This window comes from Pteropus medius, unplaced genomic scaffold (assembly GCF_902729225.1).
Source record: "Pteropus medius unplaced genomic scaffold, Ma_sr-lr_union100, whole genome shotgun sequence".
Taxonomy (NCBI): Eukaryota; Metazoa; Chordata; class Mammalia; order Chiroptera; family Pteropodidae; genus Pteropus; species Pteropus medius.
The window spans coordinates 7121079-7148086 of record NW_024351731.1 but is presented as its reverse complement, the minus strand read 5'-3'; the positions used below and the strand labels follow the sequence as shown (position 1 = coordinate 7148086).

At 63.4% G+C, this 27008-nt stretch overlaps 2 protein-coding genes across 10 annotated transcripts; one reads left to right on the top strand and one right to left on the bottom strand.

Annotated features, from left to right (window-relative positions):
• Positions 1-27: 27 nt before the first annotated feature.
• On the bottom strand, positions 28-17813 carry IQANK1 (IQ motif and ankyrin repeat containing 1). 5 transcript variants are annotated; one of them, XM_039846043.1, is made up of 14 exons: positions 17556-17813; positions 15911-15999; positions 12480-12569; positions 6629-6762; positions 6370-6534; positions 6108-6299; positions 5908-6033; positions 1454-1617; positions 1352-1406; positions 1149-1241; positions 858-966; positions 660-753; positions 452-586; positions 28-377 (listed from the first exon to the last, which is right to left on the bottom strand). In XM_039846043.1, exons 2-14 carry the CDS (start codon positions 15993-15995, stop codon positions 74-76), a joined length of 1746 nt encoding a protein of 581 aa, XP_039701977.1. In that variant the 5' UTR covers positions 15996-15999; positions 17556-17813; the 3' UTR covers positions 28-73. The 5 variants fall into 5 exon arrangements, with proteins under 5 accessions (XP_039701977.1, XP_039701974.1, XP_039701973.1 ...); XM_039846040.1 differs by lacking the exon at positions 6370-6534 and having other exon boundaries at positions 1478-1617; positions 17547-17813; XM_039846039.1 differs by lacking the exon at positions 6370-6534 and having other exon boundaries at positions 1478-1617.
• FAM83H (family with sequence similarity 83 member H) lies at positions 13031-26728 on the top strand. Of its 5 annotated transcripts, none has more exons than XM_039846011.1 (5): positions 13031-14595; positions 20527-20988; positions 21763-21927; positions 22010-22134; positions 22390-26728. In XM_039846011.1, the coding sequence occupies exons 1-5, from the start codon at positions 13999-14001 to the stop codon at positions 25202-25204; spliced, it is 4164 nt and encodes a 1387-aa protein (XP_039701945.1). In that variant the 5' UTR covers positions 13031-13998; the 3' UTR covers positions 25205-26728. The 5 variants fall into 5 exon arrangements, with proteins under 5 accessions (XP_039701945.1, XP_039701947.1, XP_039701949.1 ...); XM_039846013.1 differs by lacking the exon at positions 13031-14595 and adding an exon at positions 17893-18048; XM_039846015.1 differs by lacking the exon at positions 13031-14595 and adding an exon at positions 18335-19584.
• Positions 26729-27008: the final 280 nt, after the last annotated feature.

Below are 27008 nucleotides of genomic sequence, written 5' to 3'. Positions count from 1 at the left end.
ACACACGGCAGGGACGCGGCACGGTGCTAGGCCCAGCGCCCCGCGGCGCACTTTGCTTTATTGAGGCGGGTCTTTAAAGGCCTCCGCGAGGCAGCTGTACCCGCACTGGGAGTAGGATCCGCAGCTGCTCGGCGGGGGGCCACTGAACCTTGGTGACGAAGAAGAGGCGGAATTGCCCCAGGCGCGCCTCCTGGAACTGGGTGGGGCCGTACTCGGGCCCGTCGTTGGGCCGCAGCAGCGACTGGTACCTGTCCCCGTCCAGCAGCCGGCGGCTCAGCAGCTCCTCCGCCAGGCCTGGCTGCACCGCCTCCAGCTGCCGCTGCACCACGGGAAACATGTCCACCTCGCGCAGGTCGAACACCAGCGGCTTCCCGTACCTGAGGGGCGGGGCGCGGTGAGGGGCGGGGCGCGGTGAGGGGCGGGGCAGGGCGGGCCTCTTGCGCCTCCTCACCTAAGGGCCCCCAGCAGCGCCAACCGAATCCTCTCCAGCCGCAGGTGGTCCGGGTTCACCGTGTCCACGTAGTTGGTGTCCTGGTAGCGCAAGAAGGTGGCCGCCTGGCCCGAAGGGTCGATGACAAGAGGCCACCTAGGAGTGGCCACCAGGTCACTGACATTGCCCAAAACCTCTGTTGGCCCCTCGCCCGTCTCGGACCACTGACCGGCCATCGGCGCGGATGCGGTCCCCCACGTCCTTCATTAGCACGTCGTGCAGCTCAGTGACCTGGCACTTCAGCCCGGGCGCCTCTTCCTCGCCTGTGGGGACATCAGGGTGGGGCCGACCAGAGGACCCAGTGCCCGCCTGGCCAGCTCCAGCCCCCCCGCCCCCCCTCCCCGCCCCCAGCCCGAGCCCTGCCCACCCTCCTGAGTCTGCTCCCGCAGCTCCAGCCTGGCCATGGCCAGCGACTCCTCGGCCTTCTGGGCCTCCTGCCGTAGCCTGTCCACTTGGGCCTCTGCGTCTTTGATGGCCTGGGGGAAGGGTCCACACTCCACTCAGAGCAAGACTGTACCCCCTCCACACCCGGAGGGCCAGACACCCACGGAGGGGTTGGCGGACCCCCACCCCAGGAGGTCACTGCCGGAGAGGATACCCTTGTTCAGGAAGGGAAGGCACGCGCCAGGAACCCAGGGCTGGGTGGGGGAAACCCCACCTGCAGCGTGAGCTCGGTCTTGCCCATGTGTCTCTGCTCACACTTGTCGTGTTCGGTGACCCTCCGGCTGAGCTCACAGTAGGCCTGCTGCAGCTGCACAGGAGGGCCGGGGGGCCGCCAGCCCGGGTCAGGCTCGACGCCTGGGTCTCCCCACCCAGTGCTCCCTCCTCCCCATCAGCTGCTTCTCCCAGGTGGCTGTTCACCTCTTTGTGACACTGCTGCTGTTCCTTAGCCAGCTGCTGCACCTTGAGATTCACGCTGGGGTGGGAGGGAGCACCGAGTCACAGGGCGTCCTTGCCAGCCACCCCTCCTCCCGCCCGCGGGCGCACCGCTTGGCCTCTGCCTCCTTGTTACGCTCGGCCTCCTGGGCCCGGCGCTGCCGCTCGGCCTCCATGTTACGAAGCATGGCCTCAGTGAGGCTCAGGTCCCACGACTGCAGCACGCTGGCCACAGCGTCCAGCGAGGCCACCTAGTGACAGGAGGTCAGGAGCCAAGTTGTGTGGAGCTTGGGGAGGACGGGCTCCTCTCTCCCGGTTTAAAGAAGGGCAGCGGCTTGTAGAAATGGGGCTCTCACAGACCCCCAAAAGCAGATGCCCTCGGGTCCTCTCGGTCACCCTGCCAAGGCCAGACTGGGCCTCCATCCCTCCATGTACCTCTCCTCCCTCCACAAGCCCCGCAGCTCCCTTCCTCACTCTGCAGGACAGCCCCGGGGCCCCCCTCACCCAGCCCCCCAGCAGCCCCTCACCACCCCGCCTCTCCGAAGTGCCACCCCAGGCATTCAGAAGTGATAAAGGACCTGGACGGCAGAGTTCCAGAGGCGGGGCTGGCACCATTCTGGTCCTGGGCTCCAGTGCTGACCCCAGGACTGTTCCCTGGTGGGCAGCTTGCCAAGCCACACAACTTCAATTTGCAGGGTTAGGTGAGTGGTTTGTGTTTTACAAAAGAAAGTTCAAAATGTGTAATATCAAGGAGTGGATAAATGAACGGATGACAGATAATGAGAGCAGGAATGAATGAGTGAATTAGATAACTGCGTGAAAGTGAGAACAGGCAAGTGAGCGAGCCAAGGAATTAGTAACTTAAAGTTAAGTTGCAAGTACTTCGAATAATAAGGGCTGTCACCTGTTGAGCACAGCTGTGTGTCAGGAATTGTGCTAAGGAATTTCATTCATTATCTCATTAATCGCCAAAAGGCCCATTTATGAACATACGGAAACTGAGATTCAAATAAGTTTAAGAATTTCTCAAAGGTCAGTTTGTAAGCAGAACAGGAATAAGTGGAAAGCTAGATGAGTGAACGTGAAATAAAAGAACGTAATGAATAAATTTATGAACAAGCTAATGAGTAGACGAATGATGAGTAGATGAATTAGTTAATGGCTTAAATGATGAATGAACATTGGATTAATTGAATGAATGAATGAAACAATGGATACGTGAAAAAACAGCTGAAGGGATTTAATGGATGGATAATTATGTAAGTAGGTGGTTGGCTGAACAGCTGGATGAGATGAACTGCTGAGCCTCCCTTCCCTGCGAGAGCCAACCCATGTGGGGCCGGGGAACACGGCCGTGGAGTGCACGTGGGCCCTAGTGCCTCAGAACTTTCTGTCCAGTAAATAGTGTATGTGTATGCATAAATGGATGGGCAGATGTTTGAATTAATGGTAGATAAGTAAGTGAGGGATAATTTAAGGTGGTGATAAGGGTAAAATGGATGTAATAATGAGTGAATAGACTGATAAGTTTATGAACAAATGATTCGAGTTAACGAGAGAATGAACTGACAGAGTAAACCAACTCCAGGGAAAAAGACTGGACTGAATGGATGAATTAATGAAAACAATGATGGATGATAACGGGATGACGGATGGTGGCTGATAAGTTATTTCATTCTTCCTGGTCATGGCTGCAGGAATAGGGGTGTGGCTGCAGGTGTCCCTCTGCTACGGTCCTCAGCTCTCGCTTCCTGTGCTTTGAGGCTGTTACCAGCTGCATGAACATTCACGGTTCTTATGTCCTTGTGAGGAATTAATCCCTCCATCGTTATGAAATGCTTCTTTTGTCCCTGGTAATGGACAAAATGAGTAGACGAATGATGTTTTAAAATCTACTTTTTCTGATATGAGTAGAATCATTTCAGCTTTCTCGTGCTCAGTATTTCCATCTCTTTAATTCTCACTTATTTGCCTCTTTATATTTAAAGTTTGTTTCTTATAGGCAGAATATAGTCGCATTTTTAGATCTAAAATGACAGGCTCCGCGTTGTGGTTGGGGTGTGTAGACCAGGCGCGTTTCATGAGATTGCTGATAGAGCGGAGTCAGAAGCTGCCCCTGGCTGTTCGTTTTGTGCCGGTCCCATGTTCTTTTCCGTTCCTCTTTCCCGGTCTCCCTTTGGGTTGTTGATCTTTTGGAGTTCCACTTTATCTCCTTTATTATCTCTCTCGATCCAGTAGTAGTTGCTTTAGGTGTAGAGCGTATGGTCTCTAACTGATCACAATTACCACTCCACGTCAAGTATGAGAACCTTAATCTATTCCAGTTCCCCCTCCCAGACTTTACGATAGTCACGCAGTTGAGCCACTATAACTTGTGCAGTTTTCAGTATGAACATCTACACGTGCTATAAAACCCCATGACACTTAGCCGTTATTCTCGATTCTTGTTTCTTCAATAAATTCAAACAATAAGACAATGGCTTCCACAGCCTGCTTCACCACCCTTCCTAGAGCTCCTCATTCTTTGCGTGGGTCTGTCTTTCCGCGCGCTGTCCCTTCTGCCTGGGGGGACCTCCGTTAACGTCTCTTTAGTCTGAGTCTGCTAGTGATCAAGTCCTTCTGCTTTCGTATGTCTGTGAAGGTCTTTATTTTGCCTTCAGTTTGAAGATGTTTGCAGAGTGTAGCATTCAGCGGTGGCAGAGTTTGTCCCTTCAGTGCGTTCATGGGGCTGCCCTGCTGTCCCTCACCTGTGCTGTCGCCAACAGGAAACCTACCTCAACCGCACCTTTGCCCCTCCCCCTCCGCGGATAACTGGTCCTCCTGCCTCTGGCTGCCTCCAGGGCGTTCTCTTATCACTGCTTTGGGGGAGTTTACCGCGAGGAGCCTCGGAGTGATTTTCCTTCCTGTGCTTGCGGTTCATTGAGCTTTTGCGAATGTGGTTTATCTTTTTCATTAAATCTGGAAATTTTAAGGTCATTGTTTCTTCAAAACAATTTCCCATTTCTCTTCTTTCCTCTCTCCCGTGTGCAGACCAGGCTTCTTGAGACGGCCCCGAGCTCGGTGCTCCTCTTCCCACGTGCAGAGGTCCCTCCTTCTCCGCTTCCATTGTGGAGAGTTTCTTATTGCGAAGTCTCCAGTCCCACTGACGTGTAACGTCCGGCTGCCGGAGCTGACATCAATCATGTTCGGAGTTTTTGTGTTTGTCTTTTCATCCCCAACATTGCAGTTTTCATCTCTAGAATTTCAACTCGGGCCTTTTTCAAATATTGCCCCCGTCTCAGCTTCAGCGTTCGAGCATCTGGAACGCAGTTAGAACCGCTGTGAAAAAGTGCTGATGTGCGAATCCTAACACCTGGGGCAGTTCTGGGCTTGTCAGTTTGGCTGACTTTTCTCCATACGGTCATGTTTTCCTGCTTCTTTGCATGTCACTGGCTGCCAGACCCGGCGCTTCACCTTGTCGGGAGCCGCAGGGCTCTGTCCATCTGCAGGTGTCCCTGAGTTCTGCCGGGGACGCAGCTAATGACTCGGGAAGCTCCGCCCTCTGGTTTCGCCTTTCCCGTGTTCTTCTGAAGGTCTTGGTGCACTTTGGACGCTTGAGCCTGTGACCACGTTGAGCCAGGTTTTTGTAAGGTGAAGTCCAAGTTCTCTTCTTTGCCTGCGGATGTCCCGTGCTCCAGCGCTGCTGGCTGAAGACTGTCCTTCCTGGCACTTGGGCTCCCGGCACCTCCAGCCACCCCTCCCTGCCCGGGTGTGCTGCTCTCCCCAGGGTCCCTCCGCATGGCCCCCGGCTGTGTTGCAATGTCCTTCTCGACAGCCTTTGCACACACGCTTCCCCACCCCTCCAGGTCCCGCTGGGCCCACCCCAGCCCAGAGGCCCCTCTCCGTGCTCCCTCCTGAGGAGCAGCCAGGCCTTTGTCCTCCTGGTCTGCATCCACATTTTCATTTGTCCCCGAGAAAGCAGGGGCGGGTGGCAGAAGCCCAAGGCTCCGCTGCTCTTCCAGCCTATGCAGACGACCACGGAGATGAAGCCAGGGTCCCAGGGAGCAGACAAGGGGGACCCCAGGACAGTATCCTGGGGAGGCAGCGTGGAGTGGAGGCGGGGCCCTGGGCACAGGTCCTCAGCTGGCAAAGATCCTGGCACTGCCGGTGAGGACCGGGGCCACCAACAGACTCCCGGAGGATCACAGCTGGGGTGGGAGGACATGACCGAGAGGGATGGGGGGGCGCTGCTTCCGTCAGGTTCACGTGGGGGTCAGGAAGCAGCACTGCGCTCTGCGGCTTCACGGCTGCTCCCACAGACCCCGTCTGACCAGGCCGGTTCCAGGGGCATGGAACTGGAGAAACTAGACGTGCTGAGAGCCAGGGGCCAGGTGGCTCAGTTTCCCCGCCTGCACGAGTACACTAGTTCCCCAGGCAGCACCTGGTCCTGACCAAGGGCGACCCTGAGGTTCAAAACAAGGACTCCAGCGGGGGCGGGGAAGGGCCCTGCAGGGTTAGGGCCCAGGGTGGCATGGCTCAGACCACTTTGGAGGTGCTCCCACCTGCGCAGGGGTGCTGCCGTCGTCCGCGTACACCCGGGGATCAGCTCCGAGCTTCAGAAGCACCTCCACAGCCTCCAGGTGGCCCCCAAAGGCAGCCCGGTACAGCGGTGTCCGGCCGAAGGCGCCCTGCAGCAGGGGCGCCCTGAGCCAGGCCTGCGCGCCCGGGCGCCGGCCCCAGCCGCCAAGCCCGCCCCGCGCACCTTGCAGTTGGGGCTGGCGCCCTGCTCCGCCAGCAGCTGGATGGCCTGGGGCTGCCCGCCCGCCGCCGCCTCGGACAGCGGCGTGTTCCCGCGGGGGTCCTCACACTCCAGCAGGGCCACGCGCCGCTGCCGCCGCCGCACTGCGCCTGCCTCGTCGTGGCCCACGCCCTCTCCGGTCAGCAGGTCGTCCACCTGCGCCCGGACCGTGTCACCAGAGTCCTGCGCTGGCGCCCGCCCCGCCGGCCGCCGGCCCCGCGCTGACCTCGCGCAGCACGGCCGCGATCTCGCCCAGGTTGCCGTCGAAAGCCGCCTCCAGCAGCCGCGCGCGCCGCCGCCGCTCCTCCTGGCGCCGCCGCTCCGCCTCCGCCTCCGCCTCCTGCCGCCTGCGCGCCGCCTCCCGCTCCCGGCGCACCAGGGCCAGGAAGGCCTGCGACCCACGCCGCCCTCAGGGCACTGTCCCCCACCGTCCTGAGCTCCCGCCCGGCCCGGCCCGGCCCCCTCTGGCCGACCCGCGGCCTCACCTCCCTCTGAAGCGTCTCCATCTGCTCCAGGTACTCTCGATGCTCCTGCCTACGGCGCGCTAGCTCCTTCCTCGCCAGGAACTGCCGCAAGGCGCACTGGATGACAGTGGCTGCTTGGCCCTCTGCAGCCGACCCTGGGAGGCGGACGGGGTCATGGCTCCCAGTGCCCCTGCAAGCTGCCGCCATGCAACCAGCACGGTCTCGGCGCACGAGCCAGTGGGCCAGGGGGCTCCCTCCCGACAGGACAAAAGGGCAAAACGTTCTAAAGCAGGGGTCCCCAACCTCCGGTCCCCAACCTCCGGGCAAGTCGGCTGCCTGTTAGGAACTGGGCCACACAGCAGGAGGTGAGGGCTAACAGCAAAGCTTCGTCTACATCTGCATCCGCCCCCCAGCGCCTGCATCACCGCCTCGACTCCACCTCAGACCGGCAGGCATCAGATGCTCACAGGAGCACCCGTCTCTGCTGCCAAGACGGTGGGGGGCCGCAGTCCTAAAACCCGTCGTGGCGGAGCACAGCCACAGCAGGAGCAAACGAGGCAGCGTGACGCGAGTGGCCAAGAGCAGGGGATCCGGGACTCCGCAGGAAGTGTCCCACCGTCCCCACCGCAGACACAGCTGCGACCCTGTCAACCCCTTGGAGCCCCCAGTTTGGGATGACGGGCTGCAAACATTGGTAGGAAACCGAGGAAGGCTGAGAAATGGCCCCAGGCAGAGAGAGACAAGGCTGTGTGCCCCCCAAGACCCCTCCGCTGGAGCCGGGAGGACCGCCCCCCTGCACCCGGGCACCCGCATCCAGAGCTGGCCGACTGAACTGAAGCTGGGGTCCCGCCACGAGCCCAGGGTCCTGCGAGGCACGCTCCACAGCACAGCCGCCCCCTGCTGCAGCCGCAGCCTCCGCAGCCCCGGCTTCCGGGGAGGTGGGCGGGGCCGCCGCGCCCTGGAACACGGTCCACACCGGCCACACCTGCCGCCCTTGGCCCCTCTGGGCCTCAGCATCCCCTCCTCTGACCTGCAGCTACACCCACAGGGCTCCCGACAGCCCACGACAGAGCAACCCGCGGTCCCCAGAGTTAGAAACCGCTGAACATGTGCTCCAGTAACGGAGAGTGGGGGCCTCCGCGCCGAGGGGCGCCTTCCCGGAGCCACGCCCGACGTGGGAAGGCGGGGCAGGGGAAGCACACGGCACACCGACGTGCAGAGCCCCACAAACACCAAAACCCAGTCCAAAGGAGGGACCAAAGAGAAGCCGGATCGCGCAGCGGCGTGGGGGGAAGGACAGAACCTCCGACGTGGGACAGTGGGGCAGCATCCCGTGGACCGCGGCCGGCAGAAGCTGCCGCATGCAGCAAGCGTGGCCGGAAGCACAGCTCACTGCAGGAAAGACGGGCTGGGGAGGATGGCAGTAAGAACGGATGGGCCAAGCAGAAATGCATTCCGAAGAGGAGGAGACAGAACGGTCAAGGCCACAAACACAAGAGTCACCAACATCTAGAGGGCGGGATCGCAGGTGGGGGACACACGGGGCTAAAAGGCAGACAAAGTTCCTGAAATGAATCTTAAGACAGAAAGAATGAAAAATACACCAGGAAACAACAGGCACCAGGCACGTCCAGTTAGGCTGTTGAACCTAAAAAACAGTTACTCCGGCCCCCGAGTGAAAAGGGGGTCAAACTGAGCTCTCCCACGCTGGCTCACAGCGCCATGAACTGTCAGAAGTCAGCGAGTCAGTGTCTGTGCATTCTAAGGGGAAAAAGGAGCCCAAGATTCGAGGCCCAGCCCAGCCCAGCCTTCCCAGTGACTGCAGTGACACCTGCGGCGGAGGCACTGCCGACGCCCGAAGCGAAGGAGGAGTCGTCGGCTCAGAAGACCACAGCAGCCCGTCCGAGCCCAGGCAGGTGGGCAGCGCCCGGCAGCCAGCGCCCAGGCCAGAAGCCATTGTCCCCATGGGTGAGGCAGCTGAGCACGGCTTTGGGGAGATGGCAGCCCCAAGGGGACGAAACCTGTACAGGGGAACCTCGGAGTATTGTGGGTTCCATTCCAGACACCACAGTAAAGTGAGCTTCACAATTAAGCGAGAAGTGCCCTTTTTGCTGGGGGAGGCTCTGGTCTTCCGTTAGCAAAACCCACAACACTTGCCGAGCTGTGCAGCGGGGCGCTTGGCAAGGCTGTGGGTTTGAGGTTGCCAGAGTCAGCTAACGAAAACATGGGTCGCAACTCTGGGGACATACACTGAAAAACGATTCACTGTTGATCTGAAATTCAAATTTAAACGAGCGTCCAGGATTTTATCTGGCAACTCTACTGGGCGGAATCTCAAAAACTCAGTCCTTGGGAAAAGCGAGCAACCATGGCGGTGACGGGAGCCTCCGCCCCGGCCCCCAGCGGGCACAGGAGGGCAGATTCCCCGGCCACATTGGTGACACACATGACTTGGCAAGCTATCACAATTCCAGGGCTGGCGACTCCAGAGAAGTTCTGACAACCCAGCTGTCTGCAGCAGCCACCCTCCGACCTGCTCACCTGCGCATCGCCTTTAAAAACGCAAAGCTGTGCACCTCCTCGCCCATTTAAAGTCGACCCTGAAAATTCTTCGTAGCAACTTTGAATAGTTGCAAAGGATCACACCTCTGGCATGCCATTTTTTTTTCTCCCGCCACCCCCTTGATGACATTTCAAAACAAAACTTCCTTTACCAATGGGACATAAATGCCCTGACTCTTTGCTACCCGTCATCATCCTGTAAACATACACCAACAAGTCACCCTTTCACAGCCAGGAATGATAATTGTGGTTTTCTCCTGAGAGGTCACATCTAGCCCACTCTCTGGTGATTTCTAGCCCAATATGGTTTATGCTTTTTATTGATAACCCTAGAATATTTCTCTGCAAAAAAACCAACAACATTATAGTTGAAATTAATTTCTTTTGGAAATGCAGTTGTTAAAAATTCCCGGGCTGACCTCTGTCAATTAGGCCTTCTTCAGGCTTTCTGGGGAAACGGAGCCACGGCTGTAGTGCCCAACGTGGTCTCAGGAGGCGTGAGAGAGAGTGTGGCCTTGTGATGGCCCGCCTCTCTGAGGGCTGGATCGCTACCTGGGGTAAGCAGGGGTGCTCCCCGGCCTCCCTGTGCTGGCGTCAGCTTGCCCCTCCCCCCCGCTGCACAACCCCAGTTCCCTGCCATCTGTCTCCATTAGTCCTGCCAATGGGAGGAGAGACCTGCCCTGTCCCCATCGGTACCGCCCGGTCCAAGAAGCTAGTTCCAAGAGCAGTTGGCCCCACTGGCCACCTCCCCCCTGTGCCCCAAGGTCAGGCCCCTCGGTGCCCTCTCAGAGGCCACCGGGCGAAGTCCCAGCTCTTGGGGCCCTGTGCCGAGCTGCCGAGACAGGAGCAGCGAGCTCCCCTCAGATGCCCGCCCCTCCCAGCAGCCCCGGGGCCTGTCTCCCCATCCCCCGGGAGATGGCCGTGTCTGCAACGACCTGGGATGCCTGTGCGTTCCCATCTTGCTCTTTAGACGTCCGACAGCTGCTCACCTGCGCCCCGCGCTGAGGCCTGTCCCCACAGCGCTCTGCCAGGCACGGGGCCGGGTGCCGGGAACCAGACCCCGGAAGATGCAGCCGGGCGACTGGCTTGGCCACGTTCTGGTCCTTGAATGTGGTGCCGACCGGAAGTGAGGCGCTGGTGAGCCACGGCGATGGCTCAGGCTGGCAGCTGCCGTGGAGTGGAGCCCGGGACCTTCGCGAAGGACCGTGTGGCCCAGCTGCCCAAAGGACCCCGTCCGCCCACCGGGCCGCTCACTCTGCAGCACCGCCTGGCGGTCACTTCCCCGGCACTCAGGTGCGTACGTGGAAACGGTGCCCTGACATGCCCACAACCCACACTCAGCTGCCACCCAGCCCTGTCCTGGGTGTCCTCAAACTGCACAGCACATCCAAACGCAAACCTGCCATCGCTTTGTCCTCTAGTGTCTCCTGGTGACAGCCCCAGAGAGAGTCCACTGCAGAGGAGGCGTCAGACGCCCAGGCGGACATCACGACGGTCCCGTGGACGCCGGCCAGCCTCCTTCCTCGGCCTCCCTGCCTCGTGCAAAGGCCCATGAACAGAGTGGCTGTGGTGGCAGGGACGGTGCTGACACATGAGCCCCTCTTCTCAAGGCCGCCCTAGACCTTCCTGCCCGAAAACGCTCCGGCTGGTGACATGGACGGACTGTCAGAAGCGGGCAGTGGCCAGGGGGCTGGGGAGGTGCTCTCTGGGTGGACTTCTTGGAACTGGCCCAGAGTGTGCAAACAGCTGTCCGAGCTGAGCTGACCAGGCGTCCCCAGGGCCGGAGGGCTCTGCGTTGGCCTGCGGTGCAGGCCACGCGCTCCCCGAGCAGAACAGTCCTGACGCCTCCCTTGTGAAGGGGACACTGCCTACTCCGGCTGCTGACCCGGGGCTTCCCCGGGTCGGCCGCTCAGGCCCAGCTTTGTTCAGAACTGCCCGTCCTCGCGCCAGCTTCCTCTGACCCCTCGCAGTGGAAAGACACAATGCGGCCGGGCCACCTGGGTCACTGCGCATCCCACACAGTGGCTGGCCTCAGGGAAGGGCCCGCCGGCCCACCGAAGGCTCGGGCTCCTGCCTCGCGAGGCCAGCAGCCATTCTGGAGAACTTGGTGGGAGCCCGCGCCCCACAACAGAAACCAGAACGAGAAGGGGGGACGCCTGCCCTTCGTTCCCTGACAATCAGAGTGCCACCTCAGTGCAGGCTTGGCTTCTCTCCAGAGTCCAGATCTTGAGGAAGCAACACCAGGATACAAGGAGCAATGAGACGTGACTCTCGACGGAGCTGCAGAGCACGGCGGTGCTGGCCTCTGGTGACAGGGGACGTCTGACAGCCCTTCCGCGGGGCCCGACCCGGCCTGTGCTGCGCTTCCTCTCCTTTCTTCCCCCTTCAAGCCCAGATCCCCGGTTCCTGCACACCCTTCCTGCAGACCCCACTCCTGCTGGAACTGTGTGGGGCACGACATCAGCCCCTGAGCCTGTGCAGAACCAACCATCAGAATGTCACAGACCGCCTTGGGACAAGGTCGGGCTCCTTATCCTCGAGGGGCAGAGGTGACAGGCGGTGCTGGGGGTTTATCCGGGGGTCAGGATGACGCCAGAAGCGTCGGACCTGCACATGAACTTGAGCCCGCCTGCCCCGTGGAGAACAGAGTGAACAGCAGGGGCCCGGGGTGGGGGTCGGTTCAGAGCAGGCTGGGCCAGGCGGCGAGAAGTCGGGGCACCCGGGCAGACGGGGCGCAGGCGGGTGGAGAACCCAAGAACCCCGGCCCCCTGCGGGGTGGGGCTTGGACTCAAGGTCACTGGGTGCAGTCAGGGAAACCGGGCACTGGAGGACAGGGGATGGCAGGTTTGCGTTTGGATGCGCCGTGGAGTTTGAGGACCCCCAGGAGACGGCTGGCTGGCGCTGAGTCTGGGTCTGGGGCACAGGAAGAAGGTTCGGGTAAAGAACAGCTCTGGAGGCCAGCGCGAAAGGCCGCAGTGGAAGCTAGTGGAGAAGGCAGAGGCCCGGCACGGAGCAGGGGCGGGGCCGCTGCGGGGGTCAGGATGGCCTGCCCGGAGGAGGTTGGCTCTGGCCACTGGAGGGCGACAGCACGCAGAGCCGACAACCAGGCGGCTTCCTACGGCCACTCCCGGCAGGAGGTGCGAGGGGAAAGGGCTCCCGCCCCCGCCGAGCCCGCACCGGGAAAGCTCGAGGCTGAAGCGGGGACGGCCCGGGCTCCCCCACGCGCTCCGGGAGGCGCCGGCCGCTCCGCGCGCCCCACGGACCCGCCCCGCGAGCCCGCCGCGCGGACCGCAGCGGCGCAGGCTCTCACCTGTGGGACCCTCTAGGCACGCGGGCAGCGCGGGCGCCTTCGCCTGCTGGCCGGTCTTCCTCTGCGCCTGGCCGTTCTCTCCCGGCTTCCCTGGAGGGCAGGTGTGGGGGCAGGGCCGTTGGCGTGGGGATCCGCCCCTCCCGGAAGGCAGCAGCATCCTGGCTGGGAGGGACCCGCCCGCAGGACAGCCTGGAGGAGCGGCCAGGCGGCCAGGCGTGTCCACAGCACACTGGGCGCGCACTGCCGCAGGGGGCACCCCCGGCAGAACGCGTTTCTACTGGGCCCTGAATCCCCAGGCCTTGGTGAGCCCAGGTGTGGTGGGCACCTGCTGCCCACCTTCCCCACCCTCAGACTGCCCGCCGCTGGTGCCGCTTTTCTCTAGAGGCCCTTCTGCGCTCCCACAGGTCCACCGTGCTCCCCAGGCATGGCAGCTGGCTACCTTTCCTGAAGCCTCCAGGGCAAAGGCTGAGCAGGAGGGGCTCCCCTGGCAGGGCTGGGCCGGGTGAACCGGTGCAGCCAGTGTGGCAGAGCTGGCTGGCACAGGCGGGCGTGGGGGTGAGTAAGCGGCCCCAGGCGGGGAAACGCCGGGGTGCAGGCCTCTGACGCCTCCCTCAACAGGAAGCCCAAGACGCCAACACTCAGGCTGGCCCTGCGTACCACCCCCCCACACCACCCCCTCCAAAGGCTGGCTGGTGGGGCTTCTCAGGCCTCCATTTTCGTGGGCAGGGCAGTGGACCCCCTACCAGGACACCCTCCAGAGCCTCTGGGCACCCCTGGGCAGGCTGGCCTTGCTGCCCCATTGCGGTCCACAAGACGGAGCCTTTCGAGGCCCTGTCTCTCCCGCCAGCCCGTAGGGCAGCCCACCCCCAGGAGAGTCCCCCATGCTGGCCAGCAGTCTGTCACCTTCACAGAGCGCCCCAGCCAAGCTGGGGCCCTGGGGGGGGTCCTCTAAGCTTGCTGGCTGGGGGGCTGGTCAGGCACTTGGGTGGGGGTTGTCTGTGGCCACGAGGGTCCTGTCAGAATGGTCAGTGTGGCTGGGGCTGTCGCTCCCAGCCCTGTGGGCTGGAGTCTGGGCTCCAGAGACCAGGGGTGGGACAGGCGGGGGGCACCGGTGCCGCCCAGGGCAGGCTGGGACTCGCCGGCACAGCACACAGCCGGCGGCCCGCCTGCCGACTCGCCGCCCCCGGTTTCTCTCAGTCTCCCTCCCAGTGTGGCCGGCGAGGCCCGCGGCCCGGAGAGCCCTGTGCCCTGTGTCAGCACGTTAGTCAGCCGTGGTGCAGGGCGAGCCACCGCACGGCGAGTCCCTATAAACGCCGCGGCGCAGCCCAGCCCGCCGAGTGGGGCCCGTGAGGCCCACAGGCAGAGCCAGGGCGCAGTCGGCACCGGCCACGGGGCAGGGCGGGCTCGAGGGGCCGCCACAGCAGAGGGCCCCCTGTGGCCTCTGGAGACGCCCGCGAGGCCTGTCCGGTGGAGGCCAGGCCACCGATGAGCCAGGGCCCCCGGGGAGCCGACCGGGGCCATGTCTGGGAAACGGAGTCGAGCTCGAAAACCCCGAGCCAGGAGGGCGGGCAGGGTGCAGCGGGCCTCAGGGCAGAAGGGCCCCGAGGCCAAGGCCGAGCCCCCGCCCCTGGACGCAGGGGGCCCTCGGGATGAGGTGGGGGTGGCCCCCAAAGGGCACGTGACCAGCGGCCAGCCAGCTCCCCAGGGACACCCCAGGGTGGCCAGGCCAGAGCAGCCACAGGCAGCAGAGAGGCCGGTACAGGCCACTTCCCTGGGGTCTGAGCTGGCGCTAGTCCCCACTGCGGACATGGAAGGCAGCGGGCCGGGGGGCCTCATGCCAAGCTTGGGCCCCGAGCTGCTGAGGCTCCATGAGGTCCAGCTGTGCCTGACCCAGGAGCAGCTGCTGCTAGAGGACCGGCGGCGGCAGATCCAGCTGCAGATGCAGCTGTGGCAGGAGGAGCAGCTGTGGCGGGAGCAGCTGTGGCAGGAGGAGCAGCTGTGGCTGCAGCAGCTGCAGGAGGAGCAGGCCTGGGTGCGCGTGGAGGGGCTGGAGCTGGCCACTGCCCTGGAGCGACTCCGGAGTGAGGGCCTTGAGGTGCTGCAGACCCAAGGCCAGGTAAGGCCTGGGGACATGGGGTGGGGGCGGGCCTGACAGTCTGGGGGGTGGTGACCAGGAGAGCAACCTCCAGGCACCTGCAGAGGGCCAGGAGGCCAGGAGCGCAGCGGCCTGTGTACTGAGGCCAGGCTGGACACGGGACACCTGTGGGTCCATTTTCACATTTGCAAAATGAGGCTGGTGCTCACTGCAGAGGGCACTGCAAAGACCACGCGACCACGACCACACGTCCTCTCAAGCCAGTGCCTGGCAGGTAGAGAGTGCCCAGGCAGGGCTGCTCCCACAGAGGCCCCAGGCGTCCTGGCCAGGCGGGCCGGGGCAGGCAGTGGCGGGAGTTGCTCAGGGCAGCGTTCGGGGCGGACAGGCAGCAGGCAGCAGGCAGCAGGATGAGGAGCGAGCCCCCAGCACGGCTCCCTGGCGCACCTGCCCTGCCTCCTGTTTCCTGTAGCCTGTCCCAGAGCTGGAGGCGGAAGCGGCACGCGGCGCCTGTGCCAGCGTCCTCATTCCAGGAGGACTACTGCATCAGACGCGCTGGGGCTATTTTGGGGAACTGGGGTCTAACTCTGGCTTGGCCTGAAGAGCAGCCCCCCCCTGCACCAGGTCCTGTGGCCTAGGTGCTCTCTGGGGTCCAGGGGCTTGAGCTGTCCACTCCAAGCAGAGGGGCTGCCACTGAGGAACAGGGTGGGGTGTTCTCTTAGCAAGCACAGACCCCAGTGCAGCCTAGGTGCTGCGGGGGGCCCGGAGCCACAGCCCGGAAGGCAGCTTAGCGGAGAACTCCAATGAGTGATGTGACAGAGAAGAAATGGGACTCAAAGGGGAATGACAAGGGGTGGGCATGGCAAGAGGTGCCCTTCCTGACCCATGGCAGGACTGAGCCAAGGACAAGCTGTCACCATTTGGCCTGGAAGTAGCTCTGGAGAACATAGCCTGAGAGAGAGGGGCAGGCAGGGAAAAGCACGGGATGCCCAGGTGGAGCGAAGGGTCAGAGTGGACCACATCCCTAGCCTGAGAATCCCCAGCGTGGATTTAAGCCCCGCTTTATTTCAGACCCTGCTTTCCATCTCCATGTGCTCTAAAGCTGTGCTTCTCTGAACACTGCCCCTGGGCCGCAGCCCCAGCCCCAGGGGTACAAGACTCGGGGATGGGGTCTGGAGTGGACATCTGAGCTCTGAGTCCTCAGTCTGCCATACCCAAGTCCAACTCAGAGGAGGTGAGGGTCTTCTCAGAGGGGGTGTCCCGGGCAGCTGCATAGAGGGTTTCACAGGTTAGTGTTGGAATGGGGGTGCCCTGAGGGCTGGAGGGCGCACTCACTCACCAGCAGCAGCTCTGGGCTTGGCTTTGCGGAGGGATGCCTGCCACTTCGCTGAGGGTGCTTTGGGGACCCCCTTCTTACCGCTCATTCTCCTGGAGGGAGGGTAAGGAAGGTCAGGGAGGGTGTGGCCGGAGAGGCTGCCCCCTGCCTTGGGCCTGATGGACAGTCAGCTGGTGCCAAAAGGAACAGGATCTCAGGCACCGAACCTGGCCCTGTCTGCCCCTGGTCATTGGCGTACATGCCCAGCAGCTCGAGTGGGAAGGCTTGGCATGGGATGTGGCCACAGCCTGTTCCCCTCACCCTCACCTACCGGCCCCTCCACCTCAGCTCACCCATCCTCTGGTCCCAGGCCCTGGCCGCCACCCCCAGGGCACGGTTGGGTACCCATCTCCCTGCTCCGACCGCTGGGTGCCAGCCGGACGAGCTCCGTCCTACTGCACAAACTGGAGCCCAGCCCCACAACGCTGTAGCCCCGTGCCTCCCCGTGCCCCCACCCACCCAGGGCACAGAACGCTGCTCTGCACCCCGGTCCTCCGTGTCCTGGCCTTTGGAGGTGTTGCCAGGGCCTGGAAGCCACACCCCTCTCCCTGGCCCACTGGGCTGATCCGCAAATTCATGTCCCTGGGAAGCCTCCCCTCCTGCCCCGTGAACCCACTGCAGGGCCGTGGCCTGGGCACTGGTCTGCCCCCGCACCTGGTCCCACCACGTCGACACTGGCGGAGTGTTGCTGAGTGTTTGGGGAAGGGAACTAAGCAGACAGTTGGTGGGGAGAGGGATGGGGAGGAAAGTGATTGCCAGCAGAGGGAGCGGGCTTGTGGGTTTGGGGCGAGGGGCTCTAAGGGAGGGTCTGATAGCAGCTGGCGTTCTGAGCAGGGGTCTGAAGTGTTTGGGGGTACCCTGGGGGCTGAGGGCCTCCATATATGCGTGAAGGGAGCCTTTCGTTCGTGGGGCTCCCCTGTTTGTGTGGGGTCAGCGCTTGCAGGGTGCCGGATGCGTGGGGGTCATTCAGCGAGCACGGAGGGTCCTGTAGAAGCGCGGGCTTCTGCGGGCTTCTGCGGTACAGGGCCTGTGCCTGCAGTTGGTCTGGGTGAGGAGACCAGTGACTGTCGGGTCCCCCATTTGTGTGTGGAGTCCCATATGCATGTGAGGTCTATGTGTGTGGATGTTGGGGTGTGCCTACGTGATGGGCACGTGTGGTACTTGGAGTGCATTAGGGTTCCGTATGGGTGCGGGAGTGTGTCCGTGTGTTAAGGGGTCCCTGTTGAGTCCCCTGTCCTTGTAGGGGTGGATGTGTTCCGAGGTCCCCGTGCCTGCAGGATCTTGTACACGTGCAGGCGTGAGTGTGCCTGTGGGGTCCCGCGTACGTGGAGGGGGTTCAGCGTGGGGAGACTGGCGTGGGCGTGGGGTCCATCCGTGTGGGAGGGTCCCTTGTGCGCGTGGTTCTACTATACGTGCGGGCGTCGGTGCGGGATCTGTGCGAGCAGGATTCCTTGAGGGCACCCGCATGTGCGGGGAGGGAGGGTGCTCTGTGCGGAAGCCGCAGTGGGGGGGTCCCGGCGTGGTGATGGGGTCCCCTGTGCGCACAGAGGCCCCAGGCCCGGCCCCGCCGCGGGCTCCGCGCCGGCCCCGGCGGCCTCACCTGCCTCACCTGGCTCCGCACACTCCGGAGCGACACCAGGAGCCCCGCCCCTCGCGTCTGGCTGGCCCGTTTCCTAGCGACGGAGCCGGAACTTCCAAGTCACCTTCCGGGGCGAGGGTCAAGGGTCAGGCATAGGGACATCGAGGCTTTGGCGAACAGATGGGCGCCCGGGTACACCCCGCCCTGGCGGCCTCCGGGGGCGCCGGGCCGCTGCGGGGCTCGGCAGGAGCCGGGGCGCAGCCAGGGTCCGGGGGGCGGCGGGGCGGTGGCGGGCGGGCGGAGGAATGCGGGCGCGGCGCGGGTGGGGCCGCCCCGCCCCCAGGTGCTGCCCGGGCAGGCCGGCGGCGGGAGCGGCGGGCGGGGCGGGGGCGGGCGCGTGAATCAGGCCGCGCGGCGGGCGGGCCGCGGCAGGGAGTGGCTGCCGGACCGACCGGACCGCGAGGCCGCTGGGCGGCGGTCGGCTCCTGCTGCCCTTGTCCTGAGACCTCGCGCACCTGGCCAGGTAGGCCCCCTCCCCCGGCTTGAGAGGGGCGGGGCGCGCGGGAGAGGGAGGCTGCGGCGGGGCCGGCGGGGTGGGGCGGGGTCGGCGCGGGCGCCCCCCGCCGCGGCCTCACCTCGGCCGGCACCTGGGCCGCGCGGCGCGGAGCGGGGCGCTGGGAGTGCGTTCCGCGCGGCCGGTCTGCCCGGGCGGAGGCGAGGGGGTGCCGGCCGCGTGGGAGGGTGTGGACGCGAGCGCCCTCGCACGACGCGGGCCCAGGAGGAGCCGTGCGGGAAGGGGCCCGGGGCGAGCCTGCCCGAGAGGTCCTAGTCGCTCCCGCCCTTGTCGGCTTAGTTGGTATCTGGGGAGAGTGCTGGGCCAGGCCTGGACCCTTCCCTGGGGCGACCCCCCAGGCCACCATGGGTGCCAGGACTCCGTCTGGGTCCCCTCCTGAGTGCGGGGAGAGCCGACGTCCCCGTTCCTTTGCGCTCAACACCCTGGACGTGGCGCAGGCAGCCGCTAACTCCCGGGAGTCCTGTGGTGCGCACCCCGAAAACTGCAACACTTGGACTCGTGCCCGTGAGCTGAATCCCACCCCGCATCCACCTCCCCGCCCCCAGTAACTCGGCGTCCTTGCTGTGGGGACCCTCCTCCTGTCCCCCTCCCTCGGATCTTTTCTCCGGCCTCTTGGAAACCCCACCTCCTGCCCCGACGGGAGGGTCCACGCCTGGAAGTCCCCGGTTGGGAGCCCACTGGAACCCTGAGGGCCCAGGACACTTTGGCTTGTGTCAGAGGTCAGAGGTCGACTCCTGCTGAGTCACTGAGAGGTGGCCTGGCAGGCACACGTGTTTGGGTTCCCCACTGCAGGGGCGAATGGCCACTGCCGGGTCCACAGTTCAAGGGTGTGCAGACCCGTGAAAGGAAACCTGGGAAGGAACAGCTCACCCAGGTTGTCACGGTGTGAGGCTGAGCGGGGCCACCTCGTGCCACCACTCCCTGACCCAGCCTGTGTGATGAGCAGGCTCCTCAGCCTTCATGGGACCCCCAGCCCCCCCGGGCATGCAGCAGCTCAGAGGAGACGGTACCCCTCTAGTGTGTCGCTCCAGACACAGGAAGTGCCCTGCGCCCTGTGTGGTCGACACTGACGCTACATAGCCAGACACCGCAGTGCCCATTCCCTCATATAATGTGACACCCTGGCATGGCCAGACAGGCCCACCCCCGTGCCCCCATGTGGCATTCCGCAGCCTGGCACTAGTACAAGGCCAGAATGGCCACCCCGTATGTAACCAGGTGCAGTCAGAGGACACTGCCCCCATAACGGAATGTCAGGACACCTCAGCGTGGAACTGGGTAGCGTCTGAGTGGCACACGGGGATCCTACATCTCGCACCCCCCAGGTCACATTCAGTTAGCCTGTCATCTTCCAGGGAAGGCAGACAGGAAAGTTTCCCCCATGTCATCAAATACGACGGAGCCCCGATCCAGGCTAGTCATTGCTGAGGCTGCATCCGGGAACCCGCGAGCCCCGCCCCATCCCGCTCCCGAGCAGCGGGGAGGGTGAGCAGTGTCTGCTGTTCTTCCGGGTAGGAGGCGGACAGGTATCCAGGTAGTTCAGGGCGCATGTAGATGGGCCTTGCTATGAGGCCATCGGCCGCTTGCCAAGTAGGCCCGTGGGAGGCGTGGGAGGCTGGGGCAGCGGTGAGGGTAGAGAGGCACGTTCAGAGCCTAGGACAGCCCCACGGCCACAACAAAGGGCTCTGACTTCTACCGGAGCAAGGCAGTGACAAGGAGACTTGGAAAGATCACAGCTGCCACACTGGGCTGGGCTTGGCTTGGCTGCGACAGGACTCCGAGCACATGCTCTATGAGGGCATAAGCCCAGAAGTCTGGCTTCAGGGAGAGGGAAAGGGGCGGGGGGGACCCTGTAGGGTGGGTGCAGCTGTGGCAAGGGGCTGAAGATGGGGCGGAACTCTGTCTCTGGCGGGACAAATGTACTGAGCTCACCTTGGGCCAGGCGTGGTAGGGAGTCATCCGCTACAGCTGCGCATCACAGTGGAGGTAAGGTGCCAGAGCAGATGGAGTGGCCCGGGGCCCTGCAGTGGGGACAGACACAGGCAGTGGGCTACTCAACTTGTACCCACAGAACCAGAGACTCACAAAAATATGGTCATAAAATCAGAAGAAAAAAAGTGAATATAAAGTCTCCAGCGTAGATGGTATTTTCTTTTATACCGACATTGTTAAGGTTTTATGGTGGAAAAGGCTCATAGAGCAGAACTACCTGGAGCCAGAGCAGCAGGAGTCAGGGTCCTCTGTCGATGTCCCCCAGCTAGGGACACCTAGGGTCTGGGGGTGCCCTAAAGGCCTCGGAGCATGGGCTGAACTTCACAGCATCCCCCAGGTCGCGGACAGCCATTCCACGATGTGTGTCCACTCGTTGCATGGGGTGGGGGGGATCCAGTACCCTGCCCCCATAATGAGTTCCTCCCTGTCCCCCAGGCCCCTGGCCCCAACATGGCCCGTCGCTCCCAGAGCTCCTCGCAGGGGGATAACCCACTGGCACCCGGGTACCTGCCACCTCACTACAAAGAGTACTACCGCCTGGCAGTGGATGCACTGGCTGAAGGCGGGCCAGAGGCCTACAGCCGCTTCCTGGCGTCCGAGGGGGCACCTGCCTTCCTGTGCCCTGAGGAGCTGGAGCACGTGAGCTGCCACCTGCGGCCCCCGCAGCATGTGGCCCAGGAGCCCCCAGAAGGCAGCCCTCCCAACGTGGACATGGATGGCTCCTCGGGCACCTACTGGCCCATGAACTCAGACCAGGCGGTGCCTGAGCTCGACCTGGGCTGGCCCCTGACCTTCGGCTTCCCGGGCACTGAGGTCACCACACTGGTGCAGCCGCCACCGCCTGACAGTCCCAGCATCAAGGATGAGGCTCGAAGGATGATCCGTTCTGCCCAGCAGGTGTGCTGTCATGGGCTTGGTGGGCAGCGGGGCAGGACGGCCTGAGCTGGACCTAGAAGCATGAGTGTGAGCATGCCAGCTGCAGCTAGGGCTTTCTGCAGACTTCCAGGGTCATCAAAGGTTGGGTTACTGCAGGCTGCAAGGTGCAGACTGCACAGGTTTGCTTGCCCCATGGTCATGGCTAGTGCCTAGAAGTTCAGGGGCTCCGAGGTGGTTGGGTCCTCTCCTGGCCTGGATTTGTTCTTCATAGAATTCTCTAGTCCTGCCCTTGATGCAGCTGAGGGCTTCTCACCCCTCACCCCAACGACCAAGCACTTGGCAAACAGCAAAGGGACCTGTTAGGCCACGGCGGCCGCAGGTCCAGATGCTGAAGACCCCTTGCTCTACCCTCTGCCCTGATGCCTGTCCAGGGTCGCAGAGCTCAGATATCTGTGGCAAGGTGGGATCACAGGGGCTTCAGTCACCTTGCCTTTGCCCCATCCAGGGCTCTGCCCAGGGGTGAGCACCCACCCCCAGCTGGGAGGCAGCCTTTCCCAACAGAATGCAGGCCTGGTGCCTGCGCACGGCTCCATCATGGGCTACCCACCTGGCCAGCATCCCCGCACCTCCTATGACAGCCTCCTCCTCCTGACTCCATTCTCCCCTGGGATGGGCTAGTGGCTGTTGAAATGTTTGTGGCTGAACCAGAGGCCCCCCTGGGCAGATAGGTATAGCTAGAGAACGATGGGGACAGCAGAAGGGTCTGCCCTTCGATCTCTGACCTGAACCCTGCAGGTGGTGGCCGTGGTGATGGACATGTTCACGGATGTGGACCTGCTCAGCGAAGTGCTGGAGGCTGCAGCGCGCCGCGTCCCAGTCTACATCCTCCTGGATGAGATGAATGCGCAGCACTTTCTAGACATGGCGGACAAGTGCCGCGTCAACCTGCACCACGTGGATGTGAGTGTGGAGCGTGGAGGAAGGTGTAGGGAAGGGGGGAAGAACCTCCGCAGAGACCTAACTCCTCCCCCTCACCCCCCAGTTCTTGCGTGTGCGCACTGTGGCCGGCCCCACATACTACTGCCGCACTGGGAAGTCTTTCAAGGGCCATGTGAAGGAGAAGTTCCTCCTGGTGGACTGCGCGGTGGTGATGAGCGGGAGCTACAGGTGCGCCTAGCCCTGATGCCCCGCAGCCCCAGCACCTCCCCACCCCAGAGCTTCCTCTCTAGACCCCTTGTCCTGTAGCCCCTGGCTCTGCCCCGCTTTCCTCCTCGCACACTTCACCCCTCCCAGCCTCAGGCTGGTCTCAGACCCACCCCGCTGCTGCTCAGTCCTGCCCTGCCCCTCCTCCTGCCTGGACCTCACGCCCCTCCGTTCGATCTCGCTTGCTCCCCTCTCCTTGACTTCTTGCTCCTGACTCTGCTTCATGTGGTCCTTTGAGAAGATCCACCGGAGCCTTGCGCACGTGTTCCAGGGGGAGCTGGTCTCCAGCTTCGACGAGGAGTTCCGCATTCTTTTTGCACAGTCTGAGCCGCTGGTGCCTTCGGCCGGGGCGCTGGCCCGCATGGACGCGTATGCCCTGGCTCCATACTCCGGGGCTGGGCCCCTCGTGAGCGGCCAGATGACCGGGGTGCCAACCCCTTTCTCCTTCCCCAAACGAGCGCACTTCTTGTTTCAGCCGCCTCGGGAAGAGGGCCTGGGGTTCCCCTCTTTCCTCGACCCCGACCGCCACTTCCTGTCGGCCTTCCGCCGAGAGGAACCACGAATGCCAGGAGGACCCCTGGAGCCACACGCAGGGCTGCGGCCACTGTCGCGTCGGCTGGACGCCGAGGCTGGACCAGGTGGGGAGCTTGCGGGCCCGCGGGGCTTCTTCCAGGCGCGGCACCTAGAGATGGACGCCTTCAAGCGGCACAGCTACGCGGCAGTTGATGGCCCCGGCGCCGTGGAGAACTTCACGGCTGCGCGGCAGGTGTCACGGCAGACGTTCCTCAGCCACGGAGACGACTTCCGCTTCCAGACCAGCCACTTTCACCGTGACCAGCTCTACCAGCAGCAGCATTACCAGTGGGACCCACAGCTCGCGCCCACGCGCCCGCAGGGCCTGTTTGAGAAGCTGCGCGCTGGGCGCCCAGGCTTCGCTGACCCCGACGACTTCGCCTTGGGCACCGGGCCACGCTTCCCTGAGCTCGGCCCGGACGGACACCAGCGGCTGGACTACGTGCCGTCCAGCGCATCACGCGAAGTGCGCCACGGCTCGGACCCAGCCTTGGGGCCTGGGCCCCATGGCCTGGAACCTGGAGGAGCCCCACGCCCCAACCTGGGCCAGCGCTTCTCGTGTCAGGCAGCAGCAAGGCTGGGCCCTGAAACCGGCCCCGAGGCGGAACCCGAGCGCAGGCCTGGGCCGGAGGGGCGGGCAGGGCTGCGGCATTGGCGCCTCGCCTCCTACCTGAGCGGTTGCCATGGCGAGGAGGCCAGTGAAGAGGGCCTGCCGGCACCCATGGAGACCGAGACCTACGAAGACGACGTGCTGGTTCCTGGCGGCCGTGCGGCCGCAGCGGACTTGCTTCCCTCCACCTTTCGTGCATCTGCACCCTTCCTGACCAAGGGCCCGGCGCCGGGCTCCGGCAGCGGTGGCGGCGATGGCCCCGAGCGCGAGGCCCTGGAGGAGTCAGGCCTGGCCAAGCAGGACTCTTTCCGCTCACGCCTCAACCCGCTGATCCAGCGCAGCTCGCGGCTGCGCTCATCGCTCATCTTCGCGTCGCAGGCTGAGGGTGCGGGCGGCGCCACTGCCGCCGCCACCGAGAAGGTGCAGCTGCTGCACAAGGAGCAGGCGGCCAGCGAGATGCTGGGCCCTGGCGGCGAGGCCGTGCGCTCTGCCGCCTCCACCAAGGTGGCTGAGCTCCTGGAGAAGTACAAGGGCCCAGCTCGTGATCCTGGCGCTACAGGGGCCGCAGTCGTGGGGGCCAACCACAGCAAGGCTGTGGTGTCCCAGACGTGGCGGGAGGAGGTGGCGGCGCCAGGCGGTGTGGGGAGCGAGCGCCGCAGTCTCGAGAGCTGCCTGCTCGACCTGCGCGACTCCTTGGCACAGCAGCTGCACCAGGAGGCCGAGAGGCAGCCGGGAGCCGCCACACTCACTGCCACCCAGCTGCTCGACACACTGGGCCGGAGCGGGGCTGACAGGCTGCCCTCTCGCTTCCTCTCCGCCCAGGGCCGCTCCACCTCCCCACAAGGGCGGAGCAGCCCCCCTGTGGAGGCGCCCCACTCAGAGCCAAAAGGGAGCCCCACCTCAGCCTACCCCGAGCATAAGGAGAGCCCCACGCCTGGGTTTCCTGCTTGCCGAGGCAGCCCAACTGCAGGATTTACTGAGCGGAAGGGGAGCCCCACCTCAGCCTATCCCGAGCGCAGGGGCAGCCCGGTGCCCCCCGTGCCGGAGCGCAGGGGCAGCCCGGTGCCCCCCGTGCCCGAGCGCAGGGGCAGCCCGGTGCCCCCCGTGCCCGAGCGCAGGAGCAGCCTTACCCTTACCTTCTCTGGAGAGTCTCCGAAGGCTGGGCCCGTGGAGGAGGCGACTGGCGGCGCCATGGAGGTCCTGCGCAAGGGGTCCCTGCGCCTCCGGCAGCTGCTAAGTCCCAAGGGTGAGCGGCGTGCAGAGGATGAGGGCGGCTTCCCAGCGCCGCAGGAGAACGGGCAGCCTGAAAGCCCCCTGCGGCGACCATCGCTCAGCCGGGGTGACAGCACAGAAGCTGCCACTGGAGATGAGCGGGGCCCACGGGCGCGCATGACCTCGGCCACGGCCAACGCCTTGTACAGCAGCAACCTGCGAGATGACACGAAAGCCATTCTGGAGCAGATCAGCGCTCACGGCCAGAAGCACCGCGCCGCCCCCGTCCCGGGCCCCAGTAGCCCTGAGCTAGGCCGCTCATCATCTGCTGGAGGCCTGGCCCCCGATATGTCCGACAAGGACAAATGTTCGGCCATCTTCCGCTCGGACAGTCTGGGGACACAGGGCCGGCTGAGCCGTACGCTGCCGGCCAGCGGAGAGGAGCGCGACCGGCTGCTGCGCCGCATGGAGAGCATGCGCAAGGAGAAGCGGGTGTACAGCCGCTTCGAGGTCTTCTGCAAAAGGGAGGAGGCTGGCGGCCCCGGAGCGGGGGAGGGCCCGGCAGAGGAGGACACCAGGGACAGCAAGGTGGGCAAGTTTATGCCCAAGATCCTGGGCACGTTCAAAAGCAAGAAGTGAGCCTCCCGCCCTCGGGACCAGGCCGGGGTGCCCGCGTCACCGCCACCCACCAGGTGGAGCACTTGGCCCACATGCCACAGCAGTTTGGAACTGGCTGGGCATGGCCAGAGCTCAGCTCCCCTTGGGCTCACCCCTTGGTTGCTGCAGCCCCTCACTGCCCCATGCCTTAGTCCCCCGACTCGCATCTCAGCACCTCAATCTCTGGGCCTCCTCCCCACTGTGCCTTCATACACATCTGCTTCTGCCGTCTCTCTGGGCTTCAGGTCCCTTCTGGCCTTCATTCACCTCAGGGACCCATCTCTTTGTGCCTCAGTCCCCTGCTCTCTTGGGGCCTCATGTCTCAGGGTTTCTGTGCCTCAGGGTCCCCTCTGCTCAGGGCCTCCGGGCTGCACGGTCTCTGCTGTCCCCCCGCAGCCCCTCTCTGGGCCTCCCACCTCTTCAGGGCCAGCTCGCTCCAGCTCCATCTCAGGTGGCTCCCTTCCTGTCCATCTCCCGACACCTTTCTTGGTGGCCCATTCACTGTGGGGAGGGGCAGAGGACCACAGAGGGGCCACCCTGCCCCCGAGAACTGATGCAGATCCGTCTGCTCCCTGGAGGGGAGTGGGAGCACCAGTCTTCTGTGATGGATGGCGGGCGACCCCAGCCTGGCCAAGGGGCCCCACAGGCCCTGCAGCCGTGGCAGCGGAGAGAGGCTGGTTGCGGAGTGCTTGTACTTGAACAGGTGAGGGCAGAGGACGCAGGGCAGTGGCGCCGGAGCCCCACGCCCCTGGCCCCATGAGCTGGGTGTGGTCCTCGCTCTGCAGGGCCCAGCTGCACCCTGTCTTGCATCGTTTCCTCTTTGTCCCCAACCCGCGAGCTCTGTCCAGGCTTCCCTGCTCACCTTTCCTGTGTCTTTCTCACCTCTAGAGAGTAACTTTGATTCGGAATGACACCCTTTGGCACCAAATGCTTCAGAGCACCCCCTCCCCCTGCCCTGTAGGTGCTAACATTGTGAAATTGGCATTTCTGCTATTTCTTTTCAGATAGGTTTTTGTTTTTGTTTTTTTAGTCGAAGAAATCGCGACTACTCAGAATGGGAAAGGAATTCAGAAACAAAGCCACTGAGCCAAGGCAGCAGCTCTGACTCAGGAGGCACAGTCTGGTTACCAGAGCCCCACCCAAGTAGGGGTGACAGCAGGGACTTTGATTCAGGTAGAAAAAAGGTCGTGGGGAGCCAGGTCAGCTGGGGTGTTTCCTGGCCTTGATGTGCTCGCTGACAAGTGTGTCTCTGCCTAGCCTGGTGCTGCTCAAAGCAGGCCAGTCCAGGCCTAGGGCTTAGGGGGAGTCTTCTCAGGGAGTGGAGCATCTGGTCACCAGAAGCCAGCAGCTGGGGGCCTGAGTGTGGCCCTTGGAGCCTCCTGTCTGCATCCCCCATGTGCCGAGCAAGATGGCTCCTCACGCGACTCTGCACACTTTGGTGTGAACAATAAAACACGAGCACAAAATATTTCAACACGTTCCCAAATATAGATAATCACCCAGCTACGCACTGAAACCTTTAGCTTTGTGAACTTCTCAGATTTTCCTCTGGACACCACTGTCCACACCGGACAGGAGCAGCAAAGACCCCTCCCCACCTAGACTGCCAACACCTCTACCAGAATCTTCTAACCCAACACAGACTCCTTCCTAGGGTGGCCCCATTTCATAACCACACTCTACCAGCTGCTCTCCTCACGCCACCCAGCCTGCTGTGGGGGCACACCCCACAGGCACTTCCCAGGGGGCCCCTGGTCCCCAAGGTCAGCCGCCACTTCCCAGGATC

Excerpts from the sequence above, each read along its gene's own strand:
- FAM83H (XM_039846011.1), top strand. The coding sequence starts at position 13,999 with ATGTCTGGGAAACGGAGTCGAGCTCGAAAACCCCGAGCCAGGAGGGCG. Across the intron at positions 21,928-22,009 it reads TCAACCTGCACCACGTGGAT|TTCTTGCGTGTGCGCACTGT; the intron begins GTGAGTGTGGAG and ends CTCACCCCCCAG. Across the intron at positions 22,135-22,389 it reads GTGATGAGCGGGAGCTACAG|CTTCATGTGGTCCTTTGAGA; the intron begins GTGCGCCTAGCC and ends CTCCTGACTCTG.
- IQANK1 (XM_039846043.1), bottom strand. The coding sequence starts at position 15,995 with ATGAGCGGTAAGAAGGGGGTCCCCAAAGCACCCTCAGCGAAGTGGCAG. Across the intron at positions 6,535-6,628 it reads TGGAGACGCTTCAGAGGGAG|GCCTTCCTGGCCCTGGTGCG; the intron begins GTGAGGCCGCGG and ends CGTGGGTCGCAG. Across the intron at positions 378-451 it reads GCGCTGCTGGGGGCCCTTAG|GTACGGGAAGCCGCTGGTGT; the intron begins GTGAGGAGGCGC and ends CCCGCCCCTCAG.